This window comes from Pituophis catenifer, unplaced genomic scaffold (assembly GCF_029215685.1).
Source record: "Pituophis catenifer annectens isolate HBS135680 unplaced genomic scaffold, rPitCat1.0.hap2 SCAF_1, whole genome shotgun sequence".
NCBI classification, from domain to species: domain Eukaryota; kingdom Metazoa; phylum Chordata; class Lepidosauria; order Squamata; family Colubridae; genus Pituophis; species Pituophis catenifer.
Window position 1 is genome coordinate 179,517,735 of NW_027256881.1, and position 26,544 is coordinate 179,544,278.

Sequence of the window (26,544 nt, forward strand, 5' to 3'; positions counted from 1 at the left end):
TCTTCAGAATTTGATGGAACCATAAAATCACGGCACCAGACAATAACTGCATCAATAATGACAAAAAAAGGAGAATATGAAAAATTGGGAGAGGAAATTTGAATAAACTATGTTTTTATGCTGCTTTCCTAATTAGCTGTGGCTCAGGTTTTCCATTCTAAAGAAATTGTTTGCAACACAGCTCATAGCCTGCAGGCACAACACCCAATATGTTTAAATGTTAGTTTTTCAGAACTGATCCCACGCAAGTCCACAAAATTTGTCCAGAATTATTTGCCATAACCCCTGATTTCTTTTGTTCATCCTCTTGGCAGGCTCTGCAAAACTCAGGAGAAAGCAGGGTGCCACTGATGATCTTTGAAGCAGAATCCTACTCCAAAGCGCCAAACAAGTATTATAGTTGCATTTTCAACTTCTCAGAGCAGAGTCTTCTCTTAGCTGGGTCCCCATGGAGCAGTGACAGCCACTTATAACAAGTATATCGATGGAGGTTGAATTCCCATCTTCATATGGTAGGTTGTGTCTCAAGACTGTACACCATAACACCACACATAAGATATTATACAGTAAAGCCTATATGCATACCCATCATGCTTGGTCCTTTGTAGAAATCTACCCTTTGTCCTAACAGATCAGGCTCTCATGAATCATTCTCAATTGGAGGTCCAGTGTTTATGCAAGAAATGGCTCCAGTATTCCAACATCTACTGATATATCCAGCTTTCAGAGATACCAATCTTTCTTGGACAAATCAAATCAGGATGCCTTTAAACAAGCCAGTCCTCAGTCATCTTTATACTATAAACACTGGCATCTGTTGGGGGGAGGGGGTGCCAGTAAAGGCAAACTGATGGTCACAGAATGTAACTGAACTCCCACTCCTCTGTACCTCTGCAATATCGACAACATTAAAAAGGGGAGGCAGCTTTGATGATCATCTTGTTTTTTGGGGATGCCAGTGACAAACATTATCACAGTAGGTCTCAAGCTTTGAAACAGTAATCTTTGAAGGGACCTGGATCTCATTAGCAGTCCTACTAATGGGAGCTACAACAATTGATGTTAAGTTAATGACTTTTGGTAGCACCTGAGGTTTATTAATGGCACAAACAAGCAACCGAGGAAGCCACAGAAGTTATACCAACATAATCTGCATAACTCAGAAAGTTGTTAGTAAATTTAGAGCTAGCTTATGTGAGAAAGGAAGGCTGACCACTACAATCAGTGTTCCAAGCACATGATTAATGAACATTATCTTGAGCAATATAGCCAGCAAATCAACTAAGAGTAAGAAGTATGAAATGTTTACAATGCCTTAAAAAGAAATATCTTATTCTGTGTATTTGGGAAAACTTTTATTATGTTAATCAGCAGCGAAGAATTGGACTGGGATTAAAACTTAACTTCTCACAATACACCACAGAGCTCATAATCCCCCCAATTCAGCTGCTATCAGCATAAAACCAGCAGCTAAGCAAAAGCAAGTTTCATAAGGACTATGGTCTACAGTATAGAAAAAAGTTCCACACCTTCCCCCTCACTTCATGCCTGAATCTGATAGCTCCATGATTGATGGATAACAAAAATAAACACATTCTGTATATCTTCTAGCTTGTTGCTAAAGTGCCTACAGACATTATAGCAGATTTTCATTCCCTTGTTGGAAAATCACCCACATATTTACTGGTGGGAGAAAAAGCAGTTACACTTTTGCCAGTTTCTAAATTAGGGTTCAAAGAAAACCAACAGCATTTGGAAATCTTTGAGCAATATTTGTCTGCCTTCAAAGGTCCTTTATGCTATGTATCAAAATCTGAAATAGAACAAATGGCCAATTTCATTAGTACATACTTATTCTGAGTTGGACAAGCTATAGTCAACTGAAGCAGGCTAATCAGTTCAGACAAAAGCCTTTCTCTATAAAATACTTCTGTCCCTTTCCAACTCCCAAATTATGAAACATGAGGTAATTTTAGAACATTGCTGTCAGCCTTTGTAACAACAATCAGGGCTAAAACCTGATTAAAAGCAGTTTTTGAACACTATCAGGAGGGCAGGTTTAAACTATTTCACAAATATTTTGCATACTGAGGGCTGAATAAGGCTGCTTATTATATAATTATATGAAGGACAGAGGCCATTTTTAAAATGTCAAACTTTATCGTCCTTCATGATCTTTAGTCCAACTTCTTAAAAATAATTGAATGATACAAAAGAAGCTCAGTTTATGACTTGGAAGTCTCAATATATTGGGAGATTATCTCTGATGTTATGTCCTCCTGTAAGAAGAAATGAAACAGCTCCTTACAAGCCTAGATCAAGCTATATGTGTGAAACAATTGCAGAATTGCTGTATTAGAGATGCAAGGAACCAATCTGAGACACAGTTGGTGTGTAATCTCAGAATGTTTGCCAGTACAATAACACACATCCAACAGTAATATGTGCAGAATAAAGAGGGGGAAAAAGATGGCAGATAGCCTAACAAAGCCTTCAGCACTAACATCCAAGATGCCCCAATACCAGGCATGGTATTCCTGAGGAAAAAAAATCCCATATTTTGATTGAATGGGTCGCAATGGATCCCTTTACTGGCAAGTTCATTACATCTCTGTATCTACATGTTGATCAGTCAGCTCATTAATATTGGTCATTCAGCTTGGTCGCTGCTGGCAAATGGAAGAGCCATTCTTCAAAACAATTCAAATCACCATTTTATAAAAAGGAAGAAAGGGGAGTGGTTTTGTTACAATGATCCTTCCTTCCTTCAGGTGCCCAGGTTTCCCCCAAGCTGCCAATGGGACCTGGGCAGCTCAACAATCTTTTGGTTCTGTCTCTCGCCATAGTGGTCTTCATTCTGAGTAGTGCATGATGGACTCTACATAGTTTCCGGGGAAGAGTCCAGTTACTCCATTCATCACACCTTCATACCACCCATCATCATTTTTCTTGATGACGTAGATGATGGCACCTTCCTGAAAGGAAAGTTCATCTTCCTTGTCTTTAGTGTAATCATAAATTGCCACAACTAGGAACAAGAAGAAAAACAAAATTAGCATTTCAAATAAGCAGTTGAACCCAAGGCAATTACAGCTTTCACTTAAGTGGTCTCTTGTATCAAAAAGTAGGCATTTTCTTTACTGGCTATTCATGCAAGAGTTCCTTCCCATTTACAGAAACAGTTGCTATCACAACATTGTAAAACATAGACATGTATACATTTTGATTCTAAAATGATGGAATACTAAATTTTAAAAAATGACTAATTTTACTAAATGACTAATTCCTCAAAACTGTCCACAGACAGGGCAACAAGGTTTCTTTGATAATAGAAGTGGGAGTTCAATCCATACATCTTTCCTTTAACAGTGATTTTCCAGGATATGTGGTGCAGGACTACTAACAATGCTTTGGTGACTTAATTAAATTCTAATTATTTCTCATATGGCTGAAAATGAAATGAAAAGCACAAAAATGATTTAGTGGATAGTTTTTCAAAAACTTTTTTGCCTCGTGCTCAAACACCAAACTTCTAGCCCCACAATTTCAGTTGGGTGACCTTGGGCCACTCACTCACTCTCAGTTCTAAGAACGAGGCAATGGCACACTCCTGAAATCTTGCCAAGAAAAATAAACTGAGTTATCCAGTCAGTAACCAGGAGTAAACCCTGAGTCAAAGCAATCCCCCCCACACACAAACCCCCCCCCACAAGATACTATGCAGGTAGTCCTTGAACTATGACCATTCATTCAGCGACTGTTCAGTTATGACAGTGCTGAATGACGAGGGTTATGACTCATCGTCAGTGTTCTGGCTAAACCAACACTCACACAATCAGTCAATCACATAACCAGTTGCCAAATACCATGTGATCATATGATCGCCATCTATGATGTCCCCTGCTAACTTTTCCAGAAAGTCGATGGGGAGGCCAACAGGGAATCTCACAAGTCACTGGGCTAAGTCCCCTTCACCTGTGCACCAGCCCCCTGCAATCATGCTGTGCCAGCCACTTGCACCTCCCTGTAATACCCTCTTGGATCGGCATGTCATGCATGCCCTCATTCAACATTCTCACACCTCATTCTCATGCAACTTCATGCATCTAATTCGCTCCAATTCTCAGGCAACCCACCACTCTCTCACTGACCTGCACAAAGCCTCTCATGCACTCTTCACACTTTCCCTGACCAGCACCACTTGCAGATTCCCTCCCTACATCCCCACACACCTCCTTGGTCTCTGATCTCACTCACCTCCAGCAGCAACAACTTACCTGCCTGTCGGCCTAGGACTTGCAACTTCCTGTCAGCTTCTCCACTAAGTTTGGTGTAAGAAACCAGCAAGAAGTTGCCTCACCTAACAACTGTGGATTTCAATTACCATATTTTTCAGAATATAAAACACACCAAGATTTCAAAGAGGTAAACAAGAAAAAAAAAAGTTTTTGCCTTCCCCGGCCCCCAGGAGCACTCTGTAGGCCTCTCAAACACTTTGTGTGTCCCGTTTTTGCAAAAAATGGGCCAATTTTTTTGCAAACACAGGATGCGTAAATGGTTTGGGGGGGCCTGCAAAGTGATTCTGGGGGCTGGAGAGGGCAAAAACATGACGCATGGGGGTTTTGGGAGGCCAAAAACAGGCCCGTTTTTCACAAAAATGGGACGCACAGAGGGTTTGGGAGGCCTGCAAAGTGCTTCTGGGAGCTAGGGAGGGCAAAAACGCCCGTTTTTGCAAAAAACAGGCCCGTTTTTTGCCTCCCAACCCCCACCCCCACCCTACGTGTCATGTTTTTGCCCTCCCCAGTCCCCAGAAGCACTCTGCAGGCCTCCCAAATTCTCTGCAGGCCCTGTTTTTGCAAAAAACGGGACATGTAGGGCAGGGTTTCAGGAAGCCAAAAATGGCTGTATTCGGTGTATAAGATGCACCAACATTTCTACCTTCTTTTAGGGGAGAAAAAGTGTGTCTTATACTCCAAAAAGTATGGTAACAATAGCAATCAGGATTATATGGACTGCATCACTAAAAGATGCAGTCATGCTTTATTACTGCATTGCTCGATGATGGAAAGTCTGGTCCCAATTGCTGATGTAGGTCAAAGACTACATATGACACACAGATGAAATGGAATACAATCACAGTTATTAGTAATTGACATAGGGAAGCATTTTTAAAAACTGAATGCATAAAATTAAATTTCTGAATTACATTCATATCTGGATGTAGTTTGGGTTCTTGGGGAAAGGAGCCAGTTACATTTTGTTTAAAAGGAGTTGGAGATGGCTAATAATAATTTTATTTCACAATCACATCAGAAGTCACACTTTGGGACATCACATAAGAGAACAAAATATTTTTCTAGTGCTATTACTTGGCAAAAAGTAGAAAACCTGTGACTCTCAAGTTCTCAAGATAAAAAGGCATCTGTATAATGTACTGCACTGAATTCAGACCCAATAAGGGAGACAAACTTCCATCCCCTCCTATAACTCCAACCAACTAACCTTTCTCCAAATAGGTTCTTGGTGCCCATGGTGGATCCTCTTCAGCATAAGGATCACTGTATTCCACCACAGCTGCTTCTTCTTCTTCATAATCCTCTGGAGGAGGGGGTGGCGGTGGAGATTCATCAAAAACAGCTTCGTCTACAGGGGGTGGAGGGGGAGGTGTGTCTGAAACTAAAAAAATAAAAAAACATTCAAGTTTCCTGACTTAGATGTTTATATAAATAGCAATGTAATAAATTTTACACATGAAACCCGAAGTGGAAATATAGAGATATCTTGTAAATAATATTACAGATTATGCTTCAAATTTTCCTTCATTCTTCAAAACTTTCATTGATAGATGAGCAAAGCCACAGATAAACAAACTTGTGGATAATTACAGATAATGAGGGCTAGTTATATGCATAACATTTATATAGATTGTTTTGTAGCAAAGAATTTGCAAGACTCCTTTGCTTCCCTTCTTCTAATGTACATAATCTGTTTAATGGAGATAATCAAATAATTTTGGTATCCATCAGCTATTAAAATCCAACTCCTAGCTAGTATGGTGTCAAAGATGATATCATATACCTTTCAGCACTGTAGGGAAAGGAACGGCAGAATCTGGGGTTGGAGTTAAAAGAGGAATGATCTAGGATCTCTATGTAGCCACAAGTGAACTAAGACCAACCTCACCACCACCCCAATTTGGTTGACCCAGTGGTGAAATGTAAAATTTGTTACTACTGGTTCTGTGGGCGTGGCTTGGTGTGGGGTAATGTGACTGGGTGGGCATAGCCAACTTTTTTTTAAAAAAACTTTTAAAAGCATTTTTTTTTTACAACCTTTTCGGCCAAAGAGGTTGTAAAAAAAATGCTACTAAAAGGCTCTGATGATCCCAGCTGAGTTGCCTGATCGTCAGAGGCTTTTTTTTTTCTTTTAAAAGCAAAACGCAAAACTGAAAGACCTTTACTTAAGTCACAGATCAATAAAAAGGCAAACTTACTGTTTTCCTGAACTCTGGCCACAAATCCCATTAATGGTAACTGAGGAGTTACCTGTAGGATGGAGGGAGGAGGTGGTGCAAGAGACACTGCAGTGAAGAAGTACAAATAGACTCCAATCAGAAATATAGTATAGAAATATGAAATAACTGGATAGACAATGTGGCATCTTACTAAATCCAATGGAGTGACTGGATAATTAAAAACTAGGTAATATTAATTGTGCAGAACTTTGAAAATGGATAACCAGATTTTTTAAGAAACAATTTTTTTTAGAATTCTGGGAAACATCTACAGTATCTACAGAATAATATTCCTGAAACAGCCCCATTTAAATCATACTTATTTTATTATAGCTAATAAAATGTCATACAACATTATTGTGGCAAATAGAAATATTGCTACACTATTAATGCTGCTAAGAGGAAATGTTTCTTCTTCCATATTTATCAATTTGATATAAATATGGACTGTTGATCCATTTCTGCTTAATCAAAATTAATTTAGGGCTGAGAATTTAACTGCATTTAAAGAGTGTGACTATGTGGCTAAGTCCTGAATTGCATTTACTAAAATATTTATATTTTTATAAGTTTACAATCAATGTAAGCAACAACTTTAAATAATTTTTTTCTTCTGATTAGATAAATTGAATTGGGATTACATTACTATTATTATACATTATTGTATTGGGTAGTTTCCATGATATATCAACAATGGAATAACAAATGTCAATAATTTATCTTCCAACAGTTTATTTTACAAAGTATTCTACCAAATATATTGAATAGTAAGAAAATAAAAAATTTTGCAGAAGAAAAAGTGTCCAAACCTAAGCAATTTACTTCACATTTTTAAAAAGTACATGCAAGTTTTGGGGAAGGGGAAATATATGTATCTGAACATAACATGTATGTACTTGTGCATATATATCAATAGCACTTAAGACTTAATAAACTGTTTCACAGTGCTTTACAGCACTAAGCGTCAGCATATTGCCCCCAACAATCTGGGATCTCATTTTACTGACCTCGGAAGGATGGAAGGGAGTCTCAACCGTGAGGATCAAACCGCTGGCGGTCAGCAGAATTAGCCTGCAATACTGCATTCCAGCCACTGCAGCACCACAGCTGTAATGTACGGTACCTTTCTATTCATTCTATGCCTCTATAGGCATTATATAGGGATTATGATAATGCCATTATGTACTGTGTCAAAAGACACTTAAAGCGAGTGAACTAGGTGTTCTTGGATTTGATTCTTCCATTACCAATTCCTTAGTATAAACAAACATACTAAAAAAATTAAAGCCAGGACTTAGTTATGTGCTATGATATATAGAAGGTTCTTGCTAAACATATCCAGCTACTTCTGGTTAGTATTCTTCTCTTCTATAATGGATCAGAACTGGGAATTCTACAAGGGCCTATCTTACCTGGATTCTGGCTATAAAATGGTACTCCGTTGACCTGGTTTTGAAGGCTGTTCTGTGAAGTGATGGATGGAGGGCGCCTATATGGCAAAGAACCCCCTATTGTTGGAGGTGTGTGCCGAGTAGCAGGTCTGTTCATGCTGTAGAACTGAACAGGATGACCTATTTTGACAGGTTAGAAAAAATATAAAACCTTGAGCAATGCATTTTTAGATGAAGTAATTCAATTTAGGCATGCAATTCAAATTAAGTGGTTAAAAACACATATGTTTCCATCAAGTTCTCTAATGGAAAAAAATCCTATGTAGATGAGAGTATATTAAACAAATTTAAGAAGAAAACATTCTTAGAGTTGATTCTGACTCTGAAAAAACGTGGCCAAATATAGAAGTAGATAACTTGATGGATAATCTGGAAGTCAGCATTTCAATACATACATAACATGCAAGTTAATTATTTAATAACCGGCCACAGTGCTTCACAGTGAAAGTGTAAAGAGCCAGAATGCAGAAGAATCTCATGTCAGATATTGCATTGTGAAGCAGTTGGGTATTACTCAAGTACCATATGAATGGGTTTCGCTAATTACAGAATGTTGAATTTCTCATGCCTGGACTTTCCAGAGTTGTTTCTGCATGCACAGCTCTTTCGCAGAAGTACAGGACAGTCTGCTGCCACCTTGCTTTGCCCAAATGTTTTTTTGAATAATTTCCACAATCTTATTATTGACTAGCTTAAGGTCAACATTTCAAAGTCAGGACCAAGGTAAAATCAAGGGCAATGGATTGGAACTGGTAGTCTCAGGATCACTGGTGGCTCCTGGGAATCATAAATATTCTCCTGATTGATTGCCAAAAATATTTTTTAAAAATAGCAAAATATTGCCAACTGTAAAACTATCAGTGTTCATTCAGCATTACCATCTCAAATCTTGTGAGATATTTGATCTTAATCATTTTCAGCTTTCTTAATATAAATATGTGATCATAATTAATGAGCAGTTGTTATCACAGTCAACAGAACAAATAGAAAATACTGTAATGCAGAATGACAGCCAGTTTGGTACAGTGCACTGGGCTAAAAACCAGGAAACCCTGTATTCTAGTCCTGCATTAGCACAATGTCAGCTGGGTATTCTTGGGCTGATCACTCTAGGAAGGAGGCAATGGCAAATCACTTCTGAAATGTTGCCAAGAAAACGTCAGGGATTTGTCCAGGCAGTCTCTGATAATTAGATATGATTGAATGGAAGAAAGAAAAAAAATCCAAAGTTCTATGTGCAAATATAATAAGAGTTTCTAAGAGCTGTAATTTAAAACATATGAATTTCACATAGCCCAATTGTGCTTTATTATATATGGAAGGTTTATTTCACTCCAAAACTATGTACTTCTTATATAGGAATAAAATAAGCCAAGCTGATACCAGAAGCTGTATTATATGAAGTTAAGAAATAAAACTATATATAAATTTAATAATATGAACTAGAGCATATCCCAGAGTTTGCTATTCACAGAATTAATCTGGCAAAATGCATCTTGGTTGATTGTAGCTTCCATCTTTTGATATTTTTTTAAATTGTTTTTATTTAACGTTTACATCTTTTAAATCTTAGTTATACTTTTACAGCTTTCCAATACCGGCATTTTTAGTAATATCCTATTTATCTTTCAGCCAACTATATACATACACATTTTTTGTTACATACTTATTCATATAATCAATACATTTTTATACATATCTACTACACATTAAATATAACATTTCATTATAATATCTTCTCTTTTGAGCTTCCATCTTTCTAATTTTGTCCAGAACATCAGAAAAATAAAAGCCACTAGCTCCAAAATGAATCATCTTCATTCTGATATGGTTCTAGGGGAAAAGGCATTTTTCCTCACTCAAGAAGGAAAAAGAGAAACAATGGATATATCCATCTATCTAAAAGCTCAAAACATCTGGTCAGTTTTAGGCAGGAATTGCACTTTTCAGTTGTCAGCAATCAGCAGCAGAAACTCACCTGAAGAGGGATTGGAAGAGGCAGCAGGGGGAGTTGGAGAAGTGAAGCCATCAGCAAGGGGCTGACCCCCTGCAGCAGCAGCAACATCTGGGGTAGCAGAGGATGGGGCAGTAGCAGGAGTGAGAGGGGCGGAAGCAGAGGCAGAAGTAGCAGGAAGAGGAGAAGTGCCAGCAGAACTGGCAGGGGCTATGTTGAAAGAGGAGGAAGAGGCAGCATTAAGGAATAGTTCAGGTTAGCAAGGAGGAGAAAAGCTTTTTGAATCATTGCTGTTAGATTTCGTCAATTCTTTAAAAATTAGCAAAAAGAAAAAAAAAGAAAGAAAAAAAAATGGACAGAGCAGGAATGTTTACACTGAGGAGTTTCCCATTACATATACAGCTAAACACCAAACTAAAAAAAACAAAAAAAAAAACAAAAGGAACAGGAATGCATTCTATACAAAAAAACCTCATAAACCTAAATCATGTCTTGTTTTAGCTGTTGATATAGAACAAGAGTGCCATGTGGTTCTTTGCCACACAGTGTGATTCTTTGCCTCAGAGAAGGCAGGACCAAAATTTGTGTGGGGAGGGCAGATTTGGGGGGAGGGTTTGATGTGGTTTTACATGTTGGTGTTTTGGGGGGGGGGCAAATTGGACCTACTGCTTATGGTCCCAGGCCAATTTTTTCTATTAACTATTTGACTCCTAATCAAATTCAACAAAAGCCCAACCCAAAACGCAAAATAAAATTTTTAAAGCAAGAATTTGACCCCACCGATTCTAATATCTTCCCTCTTTGAAGGGAAGGAGGAGGAAAAACAGGGGAACCATGTTGTTTGGAATTCAACTTCCAGAGGTGGCATCTGACTTTTTTTTCTACGTAACGAAGTAACATGATACGTGTATGTTTCTCCTCATAAGTTCATATTGCATCTATTTGTGTGTGTCTCAGGATCCAATCAGAGTGGATGCATGTGCATTGCCTGGGTGTGCATGAAAAAGGTCTATTTAGAATGACTACATATATGTTGCCTGATTTTGTATATGTGTCAGGCAGCCTATTATACAATATGTGGGTGGGTAGATGGGTGGACAGACAGACAGACAGATGCATCTCTATACATGTCTTTCTGCTCTCACTTCACGTTGCATCTATGTTTACATGTACAAGGTTGACTCAGCCTTCCATCCTTCCGAGGTCGGTAAAATGAGGACCCAGATTGTTGGGGGCAACATGCTGACTCTGTAAAACTGCTTAGAGAGGCCTGTAAAGCACTATGAAGCAATATATAAGTCTAAGTGCTATTGCAATTGCTACTGAACAGCAATAGGTAGGCTGCAGGACAGGAATCTTACAACAGAGCAGTCAGCAGCATTCTAAGCTACTGCCCAACTGTGGAAGACACACAAGGGGTGGTGATGTTCTAGAATGTATTTCACGGCAGCCTCCAATCAAATCCAGTCCATTTTTGTACGCAATTGTACTTCCACTAGTTTTTCTCCTCATACCAATTTTGCTGCTGTTCTATCCTACTGATGGACAGACCCTCAGACAGAATTACAAACACATTTACATTTTTTCAATGTTCTGTTCGATTGGAATGAAATAAGAAAAGACTGCAATTTTCTTTTTATCAGGTGAAGGAGCTATGATGGGAAACCCAATCTTACTGTCAAGGTGCATGTCACCAACAAAGAGAATAGCTTCTGATTATTTGGGGTTGAAGAATGGATAATTTTCCTTTTTACTGCCATCTCCCCACCCATTAAAATAACACAAAATTAAGGAAAGGCCTATTTCATTTACTTAATAAAATTAGATTTACTATAAAAGAAAGTATTACAAATGCTATGCATTGTTTTATATTTCAATAAAAATATTTATTTTACTCCATACATGGAAATAATAATAATAATAATAATAATAATAATAATAATAATAATAATAATAATAATAATAATAATAATAATAATAATTTTATTTCTATACCGCCCTTCTCCCGAAGGACTCAGGGTGGTGTACAGCCTATTTAAAAACAGAATAGACATCAATTTAAAATAATTTAAAAGTATTAAATAAATTTGGCTTAATTTAAAACCCCAAAAATTTAAAACATCCAATATAAAATTATGTTGCTAACCCAGCCTGGTGGAACAATAGGGTCTTGAGTGCGCAGCGAAATACCCGGAGATCAGAAATCTTACGAATTTCTGGGGGCAGTTCATTCCACAGGGCTGGGGTTCCCACAGAGAAGGCCCTCCCCCTGGGTGTCGCCAGCCGACATGACTTGGCCGATGGCAACCTGAGGAGACCATCTCTGTGGGAGCGGACTGGTCGGTGGGAGGCTATTGGTGGCAGAAGACGGTCTCGAAGGTACCCAGGTCCTATGCCATGGAGCGCTTTAAAGGTGGTGACCAACACCTTGAATCGCACCCGGAAGACCACTGGGAGCCAGTGCAGCTCGCGCAGGAGGGGTGTCACATGGGCGCAACGGGTTGCACCCATAACCACCCGCGCGGCCGCATTCTGGACCAGTTGGAGCCTCCGAGTGCTCTTCAAGGGGAGCCCCATGTAGAGAGCATTACAGTAGTCCAACCGGGAGGTAACAAGGGCGTGAGTGACTGTGCGCAGGGCGTCCCGGTCCAGAAAGGGCTGCAACTGGCGAATCAGGCGGACCTGATAAAAGGCCCCCTGGCCACGGCCGTCATATGCTCTTCTAAAGACAGCCGTGCGTCCAGGAGGACACCCAGATTGCGAGACCTCTCTGTGGGGGGCAAAGATTCACCCCCAATAATCAGCGATGGCACCTGCTGACTATATCGGGACGCCGGAAGCCACAACCACTCGGTCTTGGAAGGGTTGAGTCTGAGCCTGTTCCTCCCCATCCAGACCCGCACGGCCTCCAGGCAGCGAGACATCACATCAAGGGCATTGTTGGGGTGGTCTGGGGTGGAGATGTACAGCTGAGTGTCGTCAGCGTACAGATGACACTTCACCCCAAAACCACGGATGATCTTACCCAGCGTCTTCACATAAATGTTGAACATTTATCTCTGTCCTTTGAACATGTAGAATAATATAACTCATTACTTCTCATTTTTTTCTTTGCAAATATTTTGTTGCTTATCAGTCAGGTTTTTTTTTAAAAAAAACAAACAAACAAAACTTAAGACCACTGCATTAAACGGTGTTATCATATTCTGAATTTTAAAATGCAATTAGCTATGCATTTGATTCTGGTAGCTGTTGTGCAACTGATAGGCTGGCTTCAACAATTCAAACAAGAGATTTCTAACTATGGCAATAACTTGTTAGAATCAGCCTTCACCTTCATTACTTCGCATGATATATGTGGATATGAATGAAATGTTTCAATGTGACTACTAAATTTTTATAAGTATAAATTAATGTTGTGTTTAAACATTAAAACTTAGGACTTGATTATTTGTAGACCTGCTGCTGCTGCTATTATTATTGCTGTTATTATTCATAAGGTCATTTCAGAATGAGCAATTCAAAGCACTACATGAAAACATTTAAAAGTACATCATAAAACATTAAACAGATTAAAATAAATTAACAGATTAAAATAACCATTGAATAGGGAAATACCATAACAATTAAAAAGCACACAATACATGTATGTATGTATGTATGTATGTATGTATGTATGTATGTGTGTGTGTGTATGTGTGTATGTGTGTATGTATGTATGTAAATACATGTGTATGTATTGTGTGTATTTTAACTGTTATGGTATTTCCCTGATTCAATGTATTTACATATATGTAAATACATATAAGATCACAAATCACCCTGACCCAGGGCCTGTTGGGAGAACCAGGATTTTTAAGTTTTCCTCAGTGACAGAAAGAGCAGGGCCATAAAGACCTCAGGGAGAAATTCATTAAAATACAAGTTTTGGAAATGCTAATACAAGTCAGCCATCTCACAGCCCAACAGTTATATTAATGATAATCTGAAGTAGACTGATAATTGATGAGGTGATTCAAAAAGATGAAGTGATAATCAATTGTATAAAATGCCTTTCCCATCTTGCTAAAAATGTTAAATGTAAGTTGAACAGAGTTAGAAAAAGAATATAAATTCCAATCAAATAGTGCCAGATGAAATGTACAGTATCCTTAGGTATGAGTGAGAAAGTTTCCAATTCTCCTCATCCTCTGGAACCAAGCAAAATAGATAGTTCTGATCTGGATGGAATAATTTGACAGTATTCAAATTAAGTCTATGCTCACTGTATAATAGAGAATAATATGCCAATAACTAGCCCGTACAATCTATATTTATAGTTATATAGATTCTAGCCTTATTGCTATTTTATTATATAAACCTTACAATATAGAACAGGGGTATCAAACTTAAGGCCCGTGGGCCGGGTGCTTAAATCTGCTCATGGGGCCGGCCTGGAAATATCAAAGGACTGGCCCGCGGTGCCTCTGCCAGCCAAAACGGACTACGAAGGGTACGTGTGGTTCCCCCGCCGCCTGTTTTTGGCCTCCCAGGCCTCCAACAGGAGGCCTTATGTGGCCCATTTTCAGCCACCATAACCTCTTTCAGCACTGTGCCAGCCAAAAACATTTTTGGCCGGTAGAGTGCTACAGGAGGACTGGATTACAATTATGTGGCCTCAAGTAAGTGCCTGATCTGGATAGAAAACAAGCAATATCCTATATTAATACTACAGTTTAATGCCAGATTTTACATACTGTAGGTCCATTTAATCTACAATCAACAATCTATAATTGACAGCCATTTCTATTTACTATCCTGGAAATTTACCTCTGCTGTTAGAACTTATATTATCATGTTACTTATGCTATCATATTTTTATTATTAGTTGAATAGTATACATAGCTTTTATACTATTTATATATAGTATAAATAGCTTTTCTGCCTGGAAAAGCAATTTACTATTAAACAATGGGTTATAAATTTAGAAATAAAAAGTTTAATGGAGTATGAAGAATAAGTAATAAATGTTCGCCAGTAATATCTGGCAATATAAAGTAATATAAAGTTATTATTTTATTTTGGACATGTGATGCGACACCCAGAAAAATACAGCATCCTTCACTTAATCCTCCAGGGAAAAATTGAAGGCAAACGAGGCCCAGGCAGAAGAAGAACATCATGGCTTCAAAACCTAAGGGACTGGTTTGGACAAAACTCAGCAGCACTTTTTCATACGCCTGTTGAAAAAATTAGGATTGCCAACATGATCGCCAACGTCCGATGACGGACATGGCACAAGAAGAAGAAGAAGTAATATCTGGTAGAAGAGATAGGGAAATGGTTATCGTAAAGAACTATGGAAAGAAATAAGAGAAGGGGGGGAAATGCATCTTGGGCCTGTGTCAAATGCCCACCCCAGCCACGCCCACTATGACCACACCCACCCATACCCCTGGTTCTCTGAGGTCAAACACAACCTCAATGAAATCAAATTTGACACCCCTGATATAGAGATTTTAGATTCATACATATTCACCTGTAGACTTCAATGTATAGATTGTATCTTATAGATATTCTATTGTTTAAAAAAAAAATTCACAAACACCAAGTACCACAGCAATTAATTTTGGGATTCCTTTTGCATTATTTTATCCTGTATGCTAGTCACATATCACAATAGATAAACTTTCACAAGAGATAGTCACATATTCAGTAATGGTAAACTGCAGAAGGAGTGTAAAGCTTTTAATTAGCATGCAAACTATATAGCTTTTTGCTACAGAAAATCCTTCCCTTTTAAAAAATAAGTCAGCAAGTTAAGTTTGTGTACTAGTAGAAATTTAGGTATGCAGTTCCATATTTAATCCCACAACTAGACCAAAACAAACACACAAAGACCAAAATAAACATAACAGAGAAATACTGTACTAACCAGATGATTAGATAGAAACAGATACAGAACAGAAACTCTCAAAGTTACCAAGATTGCTAAATAGTTAGAAATTTGATAGTGATTTCTTAGCTAAAAGGAAATGGCATAAGAATGAAGTAAGAAGAGCATTTACTAGGTTGGATCACCAAACTATACAGACGGTTCCCATTTCTGCAAGCAGACAAGACAAAATAGGGAAACTATTGAATCCTCCCTCTTAAACAGCAAGGATGGCAAAACACTGTAATGGAAAAAAGTGAAAAGGTTCTTATGGAATGGGCATAAAGATCTTTGCTGAGCATTTAGTGTGGGAAAGAATCTCCCAAAATGTTCTCCTTCCATATAGCACTGGAATTTTGCTTAGGTCATACTGAGTATCAGTGTTGAGGATGTTTTGCTTCAGCTTATAGCAGCTTCTCTCAGGGCTGCACAAAGTGAAACAGTAGGCTGGTGATGTTTCAGATTGTGAGAATGCCTCACTTCCACAACATTCTTCAGCTGCCATCCCCCCCCCCACAAAAAAAGTGCTATTTCAAGTAGCAAAGTTTCTCTGTGTACAAGTTTCCACAGAAATTGGGCCAGATTCATGAGATTCCATCCCAATAAGAAATTCATAGCAATGCTCTAAAAATTTAGATAGAAATGCCTCCATAGACTTCTATATACCTTATAACAAATCTGTAAGCTGTATAACATATTAGCCTTGAAAAAATTAGTTGTAGCAAAAGCATGTTTATTGTCATTGTGGTTGGCAAAATACAGAAACTGCATTTGAAAATATATGGCTCCGGTGGTGATATAACAAGACTTATTTTTACTAAGAAAACAAAAGAAGGACATTTTAGAAGTGCACTAATGTGCTTTTATAAAATTGTAACAAAAGCTCACAGGATTAGACCAGGATTCTGCTGTATGGCTCCAACAACATGCTTAAAAGAAGATGACTCTACAATCTACAATTATGAGTCCCCAAACCTATATCAGACTCTTCTTATTCTCTTCTTTTCTAAGTAGAAAGAACTCACCCATAGGGCTGTTGTGGTGGGGAAATAGGAGAAAAGTGTGTTGGACATGTTCGTTGCCTTGAGTTATTTGTAAAAATAATAAAGTGGGATACAAATAAACACAGAGATAAATAAGCCATTTCCTCAAAGTTGGCCACATTGTTGTTCATTGTTACATCTGGTTAGACAAAAAGAAAATGCTGCAACCCCAAAACAATTGCTCAGGGAACCCCAGTATCAATCTATTTTTGATCTTTACTTCCTGATCTTGAGTCATACCAATCCATAAGAGAACCTTATGGTCCAGGAGATTTCGATGAGGAATTTTTGAAATTCAAAGTGTTAACAGGTAATCCTCAACATATGACTGTTCACATAACAATGGTTTGAATTAATGACAGCCTCTCAAAAAGTCAGTTAAAACCTAAATTTGAACTTATGACCATCATCCTGTCCCTATAGTCACATGATCACAATTCAGGCACTTGGTAACCAGTTTGCATTTACAACTGTTTGCCGTGTCCCATAGTCACATGATTACTAGATATGACACTTTTCGCTATTTTCTAGCAAAAAATACCATTGATTAAACTGGATTCACACTTGCAAGCATGTGACTCGCTTATTGTCACCGTAAAAAATGGTCATAAAATTGATTGTGTATGATGACTTGATTTACAATTGCAATTTACAACAAAAATTCTCATCTCAATTGTGATCATAAGTCAAGGATTACCTATAAGCAGTATGTATTTTATAATACTAGCAAAATCTAGCTTTAACTATATCTGCTATTAGTCACATCATTATTATTGTTGTTGTTATTTAAATTTATTTTCTGCCCATTTCGCCACAAGGAGGCTCTGGGAGGCTTACAACATTAAGTCACATGGAATAGTGAAACAAAATAGCTAAGATTATAAATAAATCTTAACATTCCAAATTAATGTAAAATATTCACTTCCATTTAAACAGTACTAAAAAGATATGGTAAATTGTACACACTTCATTGCAATTCCAAACCACTGGCTAACTGAGCATGTAATCAAAAGAACAAAACAGGACTAGGAATAAAAGGGACATTACCTGGATACACACTGGGAGGGGATGGAGTAGGGACAGCAATAGGGACGCCGACACTTCCACTCCCACTGTTCTCTCGACTGCTGCTCCTACTGCTTGGATGGCTCCCTCCACTGCTTCCGCTGCTGCTAAAAGAAATCCAAACCACCAAAGTAACTATATTCCATTCTCTAACAGGTAAACCACAGCTACACAACATTTATAGAAGCTTGCTAAATTTGCCATTTCAGAGACCAATAAAAACTGGGTATGTTTTTAAAATGCCTCAGCTAAAATTAGGAAACATCGTTCAGGATCAATAGTACAGATGAAATGATGAAAAACACCTTCAAGAGCATTTTCTGAAAGTCTTGGTAATATGGACCTTCAGTGGAAAGAAGCTGTTTCATTTAAAGTGCATAATGCTCTTTGAACTAAAAACATCTATGTATAAAATAGTTTTCTTTGTAAATGGCCATGAGAGCTCTCTAGTTTATGTTAACTTTTTTTCCCCTTGTGTACTGCTGACCTGCTCTGCAGGTTGATTCCACACTGCAAAAACTATTTTACCAAGGCTATTTTCCTACTGTTACAATATACCTTCTAAGGGTCAATGGAAATAAATAATATTAGCCACATTTCAAGTCAACTGAACTACACATTTGTTTAAAATTGGCAGCACTTTCACAAGCATCAAAATTTCACCACTTCAGAATTTTGTACATAAACTTCACAGTTGCAGTATTCTTGTTAGCAGGTACCACATTTAGAAGCTGTGTATCACACCAGTTATAAAGAGAAAGTAGGCAGTAAAAATAAATACATCAAATATAATAGTATATCTGTTACACAATGCAATAGTGTATTGTATATTGCTTCTGAACAAAACAAAAACCTGTTCCAAGACAAACAACTTCACACTACACAACACGTAGTATAAGCAGCATGGTGTCTCTCTATCTCCCAATGGATTTCCCAGGAAATCACATGAATTTATGAAGCTCTAAGTGGAGAGGTGGGGTGGAGTGGGGTGGGGTGGTTAAAAGCAGATTGCTATAAACCGAGTTTGTCTTAATTATTGTTAATATTTTGCGCAGGAGCAGAGTGAATACCTGTAAGTGCGATTCCTCTGATTCACAGAAGCTGTTCTAACAGGGCTCTGCTGCGAGGGAGCGATATTACGGGTAGGGCTAGGTACATAGTCATTTGGTACCACTGGAGGACGCACTGGCTCCAGTGTGCGATAGGGAGAGTGACGCCTACACAAGAAAAACATGTATGGAAGCAATTTCAGACAATGAAATACAAAAACCTTTTGGCCAAGGCAGTGCAGAATTCCTGCTAGATTGTTCTGCTCAAAAATGCACAGGGCTGGATCCAATGCACTGCAGGAGTAGCATATGTGTAGGATTTCCTTAGGCCCAGCTTTCCCAGCTGGCATCTCTGTAGATAATTCACAAAGAGATCCATGCATGCCTGCCATAAACTATCCCTCCCTCCCTTTTTCCTCAAGATTATTTATGTACTGGGGCAGAAAGGACAGATGGGATTAGGTTATAAGAGGCATGCACAGAGTTCCTATTCCCCTTGATGGTCTGTCATGCTACGTGTAACAGGCATCCCTATGCAGAAGAAAGGAAGAAAGAATAGGATTCTTTGGAGATAAAAAAAAATCCCCACATTATGGTACAGGGTCATGAAATTTTCTATTCATCTATCACAGGATATCCAGGCTGGTCATTTTTTCCAAATACAGCAGAAAATAGTGTACAGCTATTCAAACTGCAAGCACTATCCCACAGGCTTCCACAGAATGACTACGTAACACCTCTTGGTGATATTATGGATAAGTTTATGCTTGCCTTCAAAACCCAGACTGCAGCTTTTAAGTACCTTTATGCCAAGAGACAATTGTAAAAGCTAAAAGAAAGTTTTAGATTTCCCCTTTACATTCTCTCCCTCCACCTTCTGATGTAAATGCAATTATACTTACCCAATAGTTCCTTTCCCTGACATTGGCGGACTGGGTGGTTTCTGGGTGGGTGGTGTGGTACGAGGCAGACCACCCATTTTCATATTCTGCGTGCTAACCTGTGTAAGATGTAATGGGAAAAAAATAACCTCACAAACTTTTCAGACTTAAACAAGAGTCCTTAAAGACTTGATCTACTACATTAAAGAGACAAGGAAATGTGCAAATCAAAAAAAGGAAAAGAAAAAAACCAAACTAGTCATACATATGTGTGCTAACTCTACCCTCGTTAAAATTATTAGGTGCACTTAAATTATGGTTATATGTGGTGTGGCTTTGAGCCAGAGTTTACATTTACATTCAGAATAGATCACTGGCAATGTGGCATGGCAAATCTATCTCCATGAAAGTTGTTGAGTTTTCTAGGCTCAACTTAGGAGTTTCAGACTCCTAAATTTACCGTTGCAATAATGCAGTACCCTAGTTGTCTACTCCAATGAGATTGGAAGGTAACTGTATCTGAAACATTTTATTGGCTGTGCTTTAATTATACTATATGCATGTGAGTTTTTCAACTACATGTAATCAATTACATGCTCAAAAGCTGGTTTGGAGCTTGATTCTTGCTACACATACTCTTGGTAAGAAATACAAATTTACAACTGTATATTATATGAAAATCCAATATGATTTTATTGCCTCTGAGCGGTGTCTTTCAGGAACAATTTTCTTTTCATTAATGCCTTACATATAATTTTATCAGATATTCCAGGGAAAATCCTAAAGTGTATGAGGTCTCATTAATAAGTGTTATAACAAAATTGGAATGAGAAATATGAATCCAATTATCTTTTCAATCCAATTAATCATATATCACCATTTGTTAATGGGACACAAAGGTTTGCTGGAGTCAACAGCAACAGGAAGTAGTGATAAATGCCAATCCAACAGCTTCCCTTGTCCTTTCCATATAAGGTCCTTTCATCATCATGATAAGAATTCTATTCAGTCCCTCTCCCTTTATATGGCTTGTGATGTAATTCTTCATAAGCCATTTCCCCAAGAATATTGAGATGGGGGATTCATTCTTGGCATGAAGAGCAGAAGAATTTGACCCAAAGAACAGGTACTAAATTTAAATTTAGTTGCAATTATATAAATTTATTGAAGCCATACTTAATAAAACAGAAATAAGCTGGGTTATATTACTAATATCATACATTCAAAGGGCAATTAAAATTTCAAGCATGTAGCTTCCGAAAGGACTGTTCATTCTGAGTTTATAAGGTAAATAATCCAATATTGCCCCAAAGAAAAAAATATTTAAATAAACTTTGAAATGGTTTTCATAAGCGTTACATATTAAATATACTTGTAAATTTTAACCTTAAATTCACACTGATATTACTACACTTCCAGAAGCTTCTATAAATTGAATTATAGAAAACATATTATGACGTATTATGTAACAAAGGATAAATATGTTTATATTTATTATGTTGCTGGGATATTATTAATTTTTTTCTTAATTATTTTTACCATGAATATTTTAATGTATAATTGTATTGCATCAATATGCAAATAAAATAAGTAGTATACAAGACTGTAAAAAATATTTTCCTTACTTAATAGTAAATACAAAAAAACCCAAGTTATAATTAATGCACTAATTACCTCAATTTTTCAGTTAATAATTTTACTGATCATATCAGTAAATCAAACTATATAAATGATGCTATAAATTCAAGGTATAAACAGTAAATGTCTCATGTTCAACAGAATGTTTTATGAAATAAGCAGGATTTTTATCAATCATAAATATGATAGATAAAATTGTGATTATTTCTCTGTAGATTAAAAAAAAGCTCATTAAATGAAGGAATCACTGGAGGGTCAGTCAATTTAGGTTTAAGAATTGGGATTTGACATGGCGTTTATAAAGTTATTCAACTGTATTTCCTTACCATAAAAGCAACACTAATAATGCATTCACGGTGTCTGTAAGTTTATGGGACACCCTACAGTTTAAAGCTTCTGAATTTTATTTATTTGTTTGTTTGTTTGTTTAGTTTGTCAAACATGTAAAATTTATCTTTAAAAATATAGAAGGAAGGGGATACCTTTACAATAAATAAAGTCCATGAAGCGTGGCTTTCTGCAGCTACCATTATAATGGAATGTTATGAAACCTGGAGGTGATGGAAGCTAAATCTAATTCTTGGATGGCATCAAGTTAAACAAGATTGTCAATACTAATAATTAATTAGTAGTTAATATATGCAGAATACTTGGTAACTTTAGATTATCTATATACACTATCCAGGGAATCAATGCCAAATATACAGAAATATTAATTCAAGATTACTGAATATATTCTAAGATTTTTCTTTAAAAAAATCTTCCAGCCAGTATAAACGCAGACAAGTTGTTTCACTATTCCTCACAACACAGCAATATAGGAGAGAAGTAATAGTGGTTGTGGTGACCTTAGTAAAGACCATGTGAGGCAGTTATGGCTGTGTCCATTGCTGAAATGCAAGCTTTTAGGGATTACTTCAGAAGAAAATAAGTCCTCCATATTCTTATTTTTGGTAGACTGCCTTTCAGATAATTGTTAGATATATTGTGATATGTTGACATTTAAGACTCTAAGATGTATTTGGCATAAGTGCAATTTCTTGTCATCAGTTATACTGTCTTTTTAAAAAAATCAATTCCACATTATTAAATGACCAACTCCTCCAGGGGCAAGAATACAGTAATATCCCTAAGGACAATCCCACTTTAGACTCACAAGAACTTTGTAAACTACATTTAAGTGAGTATGTGAGTGGCTGAAGATTATAGTTAGCACAGTACAGAACTGAACTCCAAATGCAAATACTGGTTAATTATACATAAAAGTCACTACATAAATAAGCCAAAGTTGGCAGCACATGCTACTCGGTACCAAATCCCATTATGTTCAATTCAGCACAAGTTTAGAGGCTCTATTGTCCTTTCATCTTTCATCTACATCTCTTATGTTAGCCACAAGGGACAAATTACCAGCACTAGGTTGAATTTCATGAGGACTGTTCACATTATTAAACCAACAAAGGTTACTTATAAAGTATAATCAAAGGGCTCGGGATAATTAGGAGATTCATTTTGGTACTTATAATATTGTTATATCTATTCCTACTTTATATTCCACCCCCCCAAAAAAGGGAAGAATTACTCAGTGCATGACTCCCTCTGCCCAATTGTCTAATTTGTAGGCAATTAGTTCTGTGCACTCAAGGAGTTGATTGCAAATGGACTTTAGGCACACACATTTTTTCTGTTCTATATTACTTAACTGTAAATATATTGGGCATGAGTGTATTTTAATATAAAAATACTGAGAACATTAAAAGTAACCTTAAATTCTAATTAATATAATGAAGACAACAAACATAGCAGAAAATATATAAACGTATATATTTCCAAACTACAATATATAGATCTGCAACACCAGCCTAACAGTAGGACTGATGTAGCAGTTCAAAAGTTTGCTTAATAATTGATAGTATAACTTCAAAACATATAAAATAAAACATGCCCCAAGTTATATTTGATTTTGCAAAATAAAATAAGTTTGCAAATTCAAACTTGGCTCATAAATGAGATCAAATCACATCATATAAATAATAATATATTATTACACAGGGGGAGAGAAGACTTGTCACAAGTCTTTATTTTTTTCATGTAAAATCTGATTGCTGAAGGCCTTGCTAGATATCTAGTTCTTTCAGTATCTAGCATATTTTTAAGACACAAGAAATATATTAAAGATTACTTTCTTCCCATGAGCTTGGCAAGAAACAACGTTCTCCCCATATGTAATAGTCTCAAATATAAGAATGAAATCCAGCCCTGATGTTTCTTACCTTAAATCTAAGCAACCACTTAATGCATAAATGAAGCAAATAAAAGAGGTAAGGAAGAAAAGCATTGAAAGGTTAGTTGAAATTTCAGGATATGGAGAAAGAAGGGAAAAAGAAAAGTTAAGCACTTAGCATCAACTAAATAATGTATCAATAGATCATAGAAAGAGTGATTAAAGCAGAAGGTGTTATGAATAAAGGTTTTCAAAATGAATAACGTTTTAAAATATTATTAACAGAATTTGTTAACAAATCTGTTAACAAATAACAATGATAAATTGAATTCTAAATTATTATTTTGCACATGTAGCATATTCATAAATCTCATACATGCTAAAAATACTGAGGAAAAAGTTCACCCAATATAGATTTTAGGGGCTATGAAAATCCTTCAGAAGTGGTTCAGTCCATGCTAAAACAAAGCTCTCTTTGGATCATTAAAACAGTGGCATCTTTTTCTGGGCTCCCACACCTGCTGTGCCAGCCAACTCTATATACCTGCACAAACCAAGCTGCTTCCAGTTGCTTTTTGCCTGCTTTGCATGCACACATATGCAGAGACAACTGAGAACAGCTTCTGAAGCAGCCAAAAGTGTACAAAAGGACACAACTGTTTTAATAAATCAAAAAGAGATTCTTTATACATGATTCCTTATATTCTGAAACTCCTTGTTTGAAAGAATTTATTCAGCTATACAGGATTTGCTATTTATCCATTCTTCTATTGCTAAATCTATTAGGCAGTCCCAGAACCAGCGAAATCTGAGGGCTGGGTAGGGGACAGAATGTGTCTGCCCTCAGTGTGGAAGGGATTGCAACTCTCGAATTGGCCTTTTTAGTCACACTATAGATGCTGTTTTAGGACCTCTTTCCAGAGCACGATACCATAGTCTTTTGAGACTGAAGGATGCCAATGAAATCTATTAAATATTCTGATGAAGTACATACCCCTACCCATGTGTAGACTCAATAATAAAGTTACTCTCAAATAATAATATTTCACTTGATTAAAAAAGCCTAGCAGCTTGTCACCCATGGGACTTTGCAACAGTTCAGATTTAAAGAGAAATAGATGCTTTGGAGCACACAATATGCTCCCTGAATCAGGGTTCTCAAACAGGTATCACAAGTAACTTATAACCTGGACACAGCTTCTGTTTAAGACTTTCTGCTTAGCACAGGTAAAGTAAGGCATTATCAAAATCTGTTCTGACTATATTGTTTTCCATAAATAATTTTTATTCCTAAATACTTTTATTCTGGTTTTCTATTTATAGCATTCATGTTACAGAATAATTAAATTAATTGCTTGTATACTCCCTTAAAATTAGGTTTTATTTGGTCATTACCTCCACTATTCATTACCATTATCTTGTAGGTAGGGGCAGCGACTGAACTGCATTTAATCAGTCTATCCACCAGCACAAGAGAAACGGTTGGCAAAGCAGATTTCCCTTTTCTGTGTGAGCAATCCACACTCCTTAATCTGCTCCAGAACATTAATTAACATTCCAGAACAGATTTAGAAGATATATGGAAGAACAGGAATTTTTGATAGATTAGATAGAATTCATAATGATTACATTAAATATGATATAACATGGCTATATATTTTTGCTGTTGTTGCAAATTAAACTTGCATTTCAAATATTATTTCAGATAGTGCAAACTGACATACATATATTTGATTATTGTTTGCCTCCAGGATGGCATTATTGGAAAAAAACAGAACCAAACATGCTATCTCATAAATCAAAGATGTTATGTTATTTCTACAATCCAAATGTAAATATGTGTAACAGCTACAGAAACTCTCTGTATTTGTTTTATAAAACCTGAAGATATGATAACAATAAGAAAAATAGCTGTAGTTTACTCTATAAATCATTTTCACCATACGACTGTCCTATGCATGCAATTTTTAGAAAATTCACTAATGTTTAAAGTAAGCATTTCAGTCAAAGGTTATTGTGCACTTTCAGAATAGTTTTATATTATAATCAACATAGTAAATGTTTTCACTGAAGAAAGATGTATTTAAATATATTTCAAATTTAATTAGCTTCACCGTAGAATCTGAATCATTACGTTCTGGATTGTGAAGTAAACAGTAATATACTTAGTTCATGAAGAACCACACAAACAAATGCATTTCTTTGCAAGATAAATAATTCCCTAGAAAATACTACTTCATATTATTTTGTCCTTTCTGTTACTATGCTGCCTAAACACTGCAAGTACTGTAAATTGTTCTTTTTTACATTAACTTTTTCCTTCTCATTGGTGTTTTCACATCTTTTAATTACTTTGTATATTTAAGGTTGTATTCCAGAGATGCATGCAAGAAAACAAACAAACTTTACACGTGCAATTAAATGTGTAGCTACACAGTGCATGCATACAAATTTAATATGTAATTCTCCCTGTAATTTAGCAACACTTAAATCATAGGTGTTGTTAGAGCCATATACCCAGTGGATCCTAGAGATTTTCTCTGGTTTATCTTATTTTTCTGTTTTAAAGGGATATTCAAAGATTAGTTCCTTAATTTTGTTTATTATGCAAGTCTGGAATTAACTGAGTCTAGAATCAAGGGAGTAGGCAGCAGACAAATCCATATAATAAATATAAATAAATTGGTCTGACCAAAGGAAAGATTAATATCATGCTTGCAATGGTATTATAACAAGAGTTTAGTTCACAAGCAAAAAGAAAAGAAGTATTGCATTGTCAGTCAGTACTGCTAGATAACCAAATCAAAATCA

The 26,544-nt window shown here is 36.6% G+C and overlaps 1 protein-coding gene across 10 annotated transcripts in view; it reads right to left on the bottom strand.

Moving 5' to 3' along the window:
- Positions 1 to 1,328: 1,328 nt before the first annotated feature.
- ABI2 (abl interactor 2) overlaps positions 1,329 to 26,544 on the bottom strand; it is a 78,607-nt gene continuing 53,391 nt past the window's right edge. The window contains exons 4-13 of one of the 10 annotated variants that reach the window (XM_070933234.1): positions 23,783 to 23,800; positions 19,893 to 19,990; positions 19,012 to 19,158; positions 17,924 to 18,048; positions 16,859 to 16,915; positions 9,944 to 10,129; positions 7,927 to 8,085; positions 6,494 to 6,580; positions 5,503 to 5,676; positions 1,329 to 3,028 (exon numbers count right to left, since the gene is read on the bottom strand). In XM_070933234.1, the coding sequence (XP_070789335.1) occupies positions 2,853 to 3,028; positions 5,503 to 5,676; positions 6,494 to 6,580; positions 7,927 to 8,085; positions 9,944 to 10,129; positions 16,859 to 16,915; positions 17,924 to 18,048; positions 19,012 to 19,158; positions 19,893 to 19,990; positions 23,783 to 23,800 (1,227 nt within the window). In that variant the 3' untranslated portion in view covers positions 1,329 to 2,852. The remainder of the gene's footprint in view (positions 3,029 to 5,502; positions 5,677 to 6,493; positions 6,581 to 7,926; positions 8,086 to 9,943; positions 10,130 to 16,858; positions 16,916 to 17,923; positions 18,049 to 19,011; positions 19,159 to 19,892; positions 19,991 to 23,782; positions 23,801 to 26,544) is intronic. The other 9 variants (XM_070933235.1, XM_070933226.1, XM_070933225.1 and 6 more) reach the window with 9 other exon arrangements.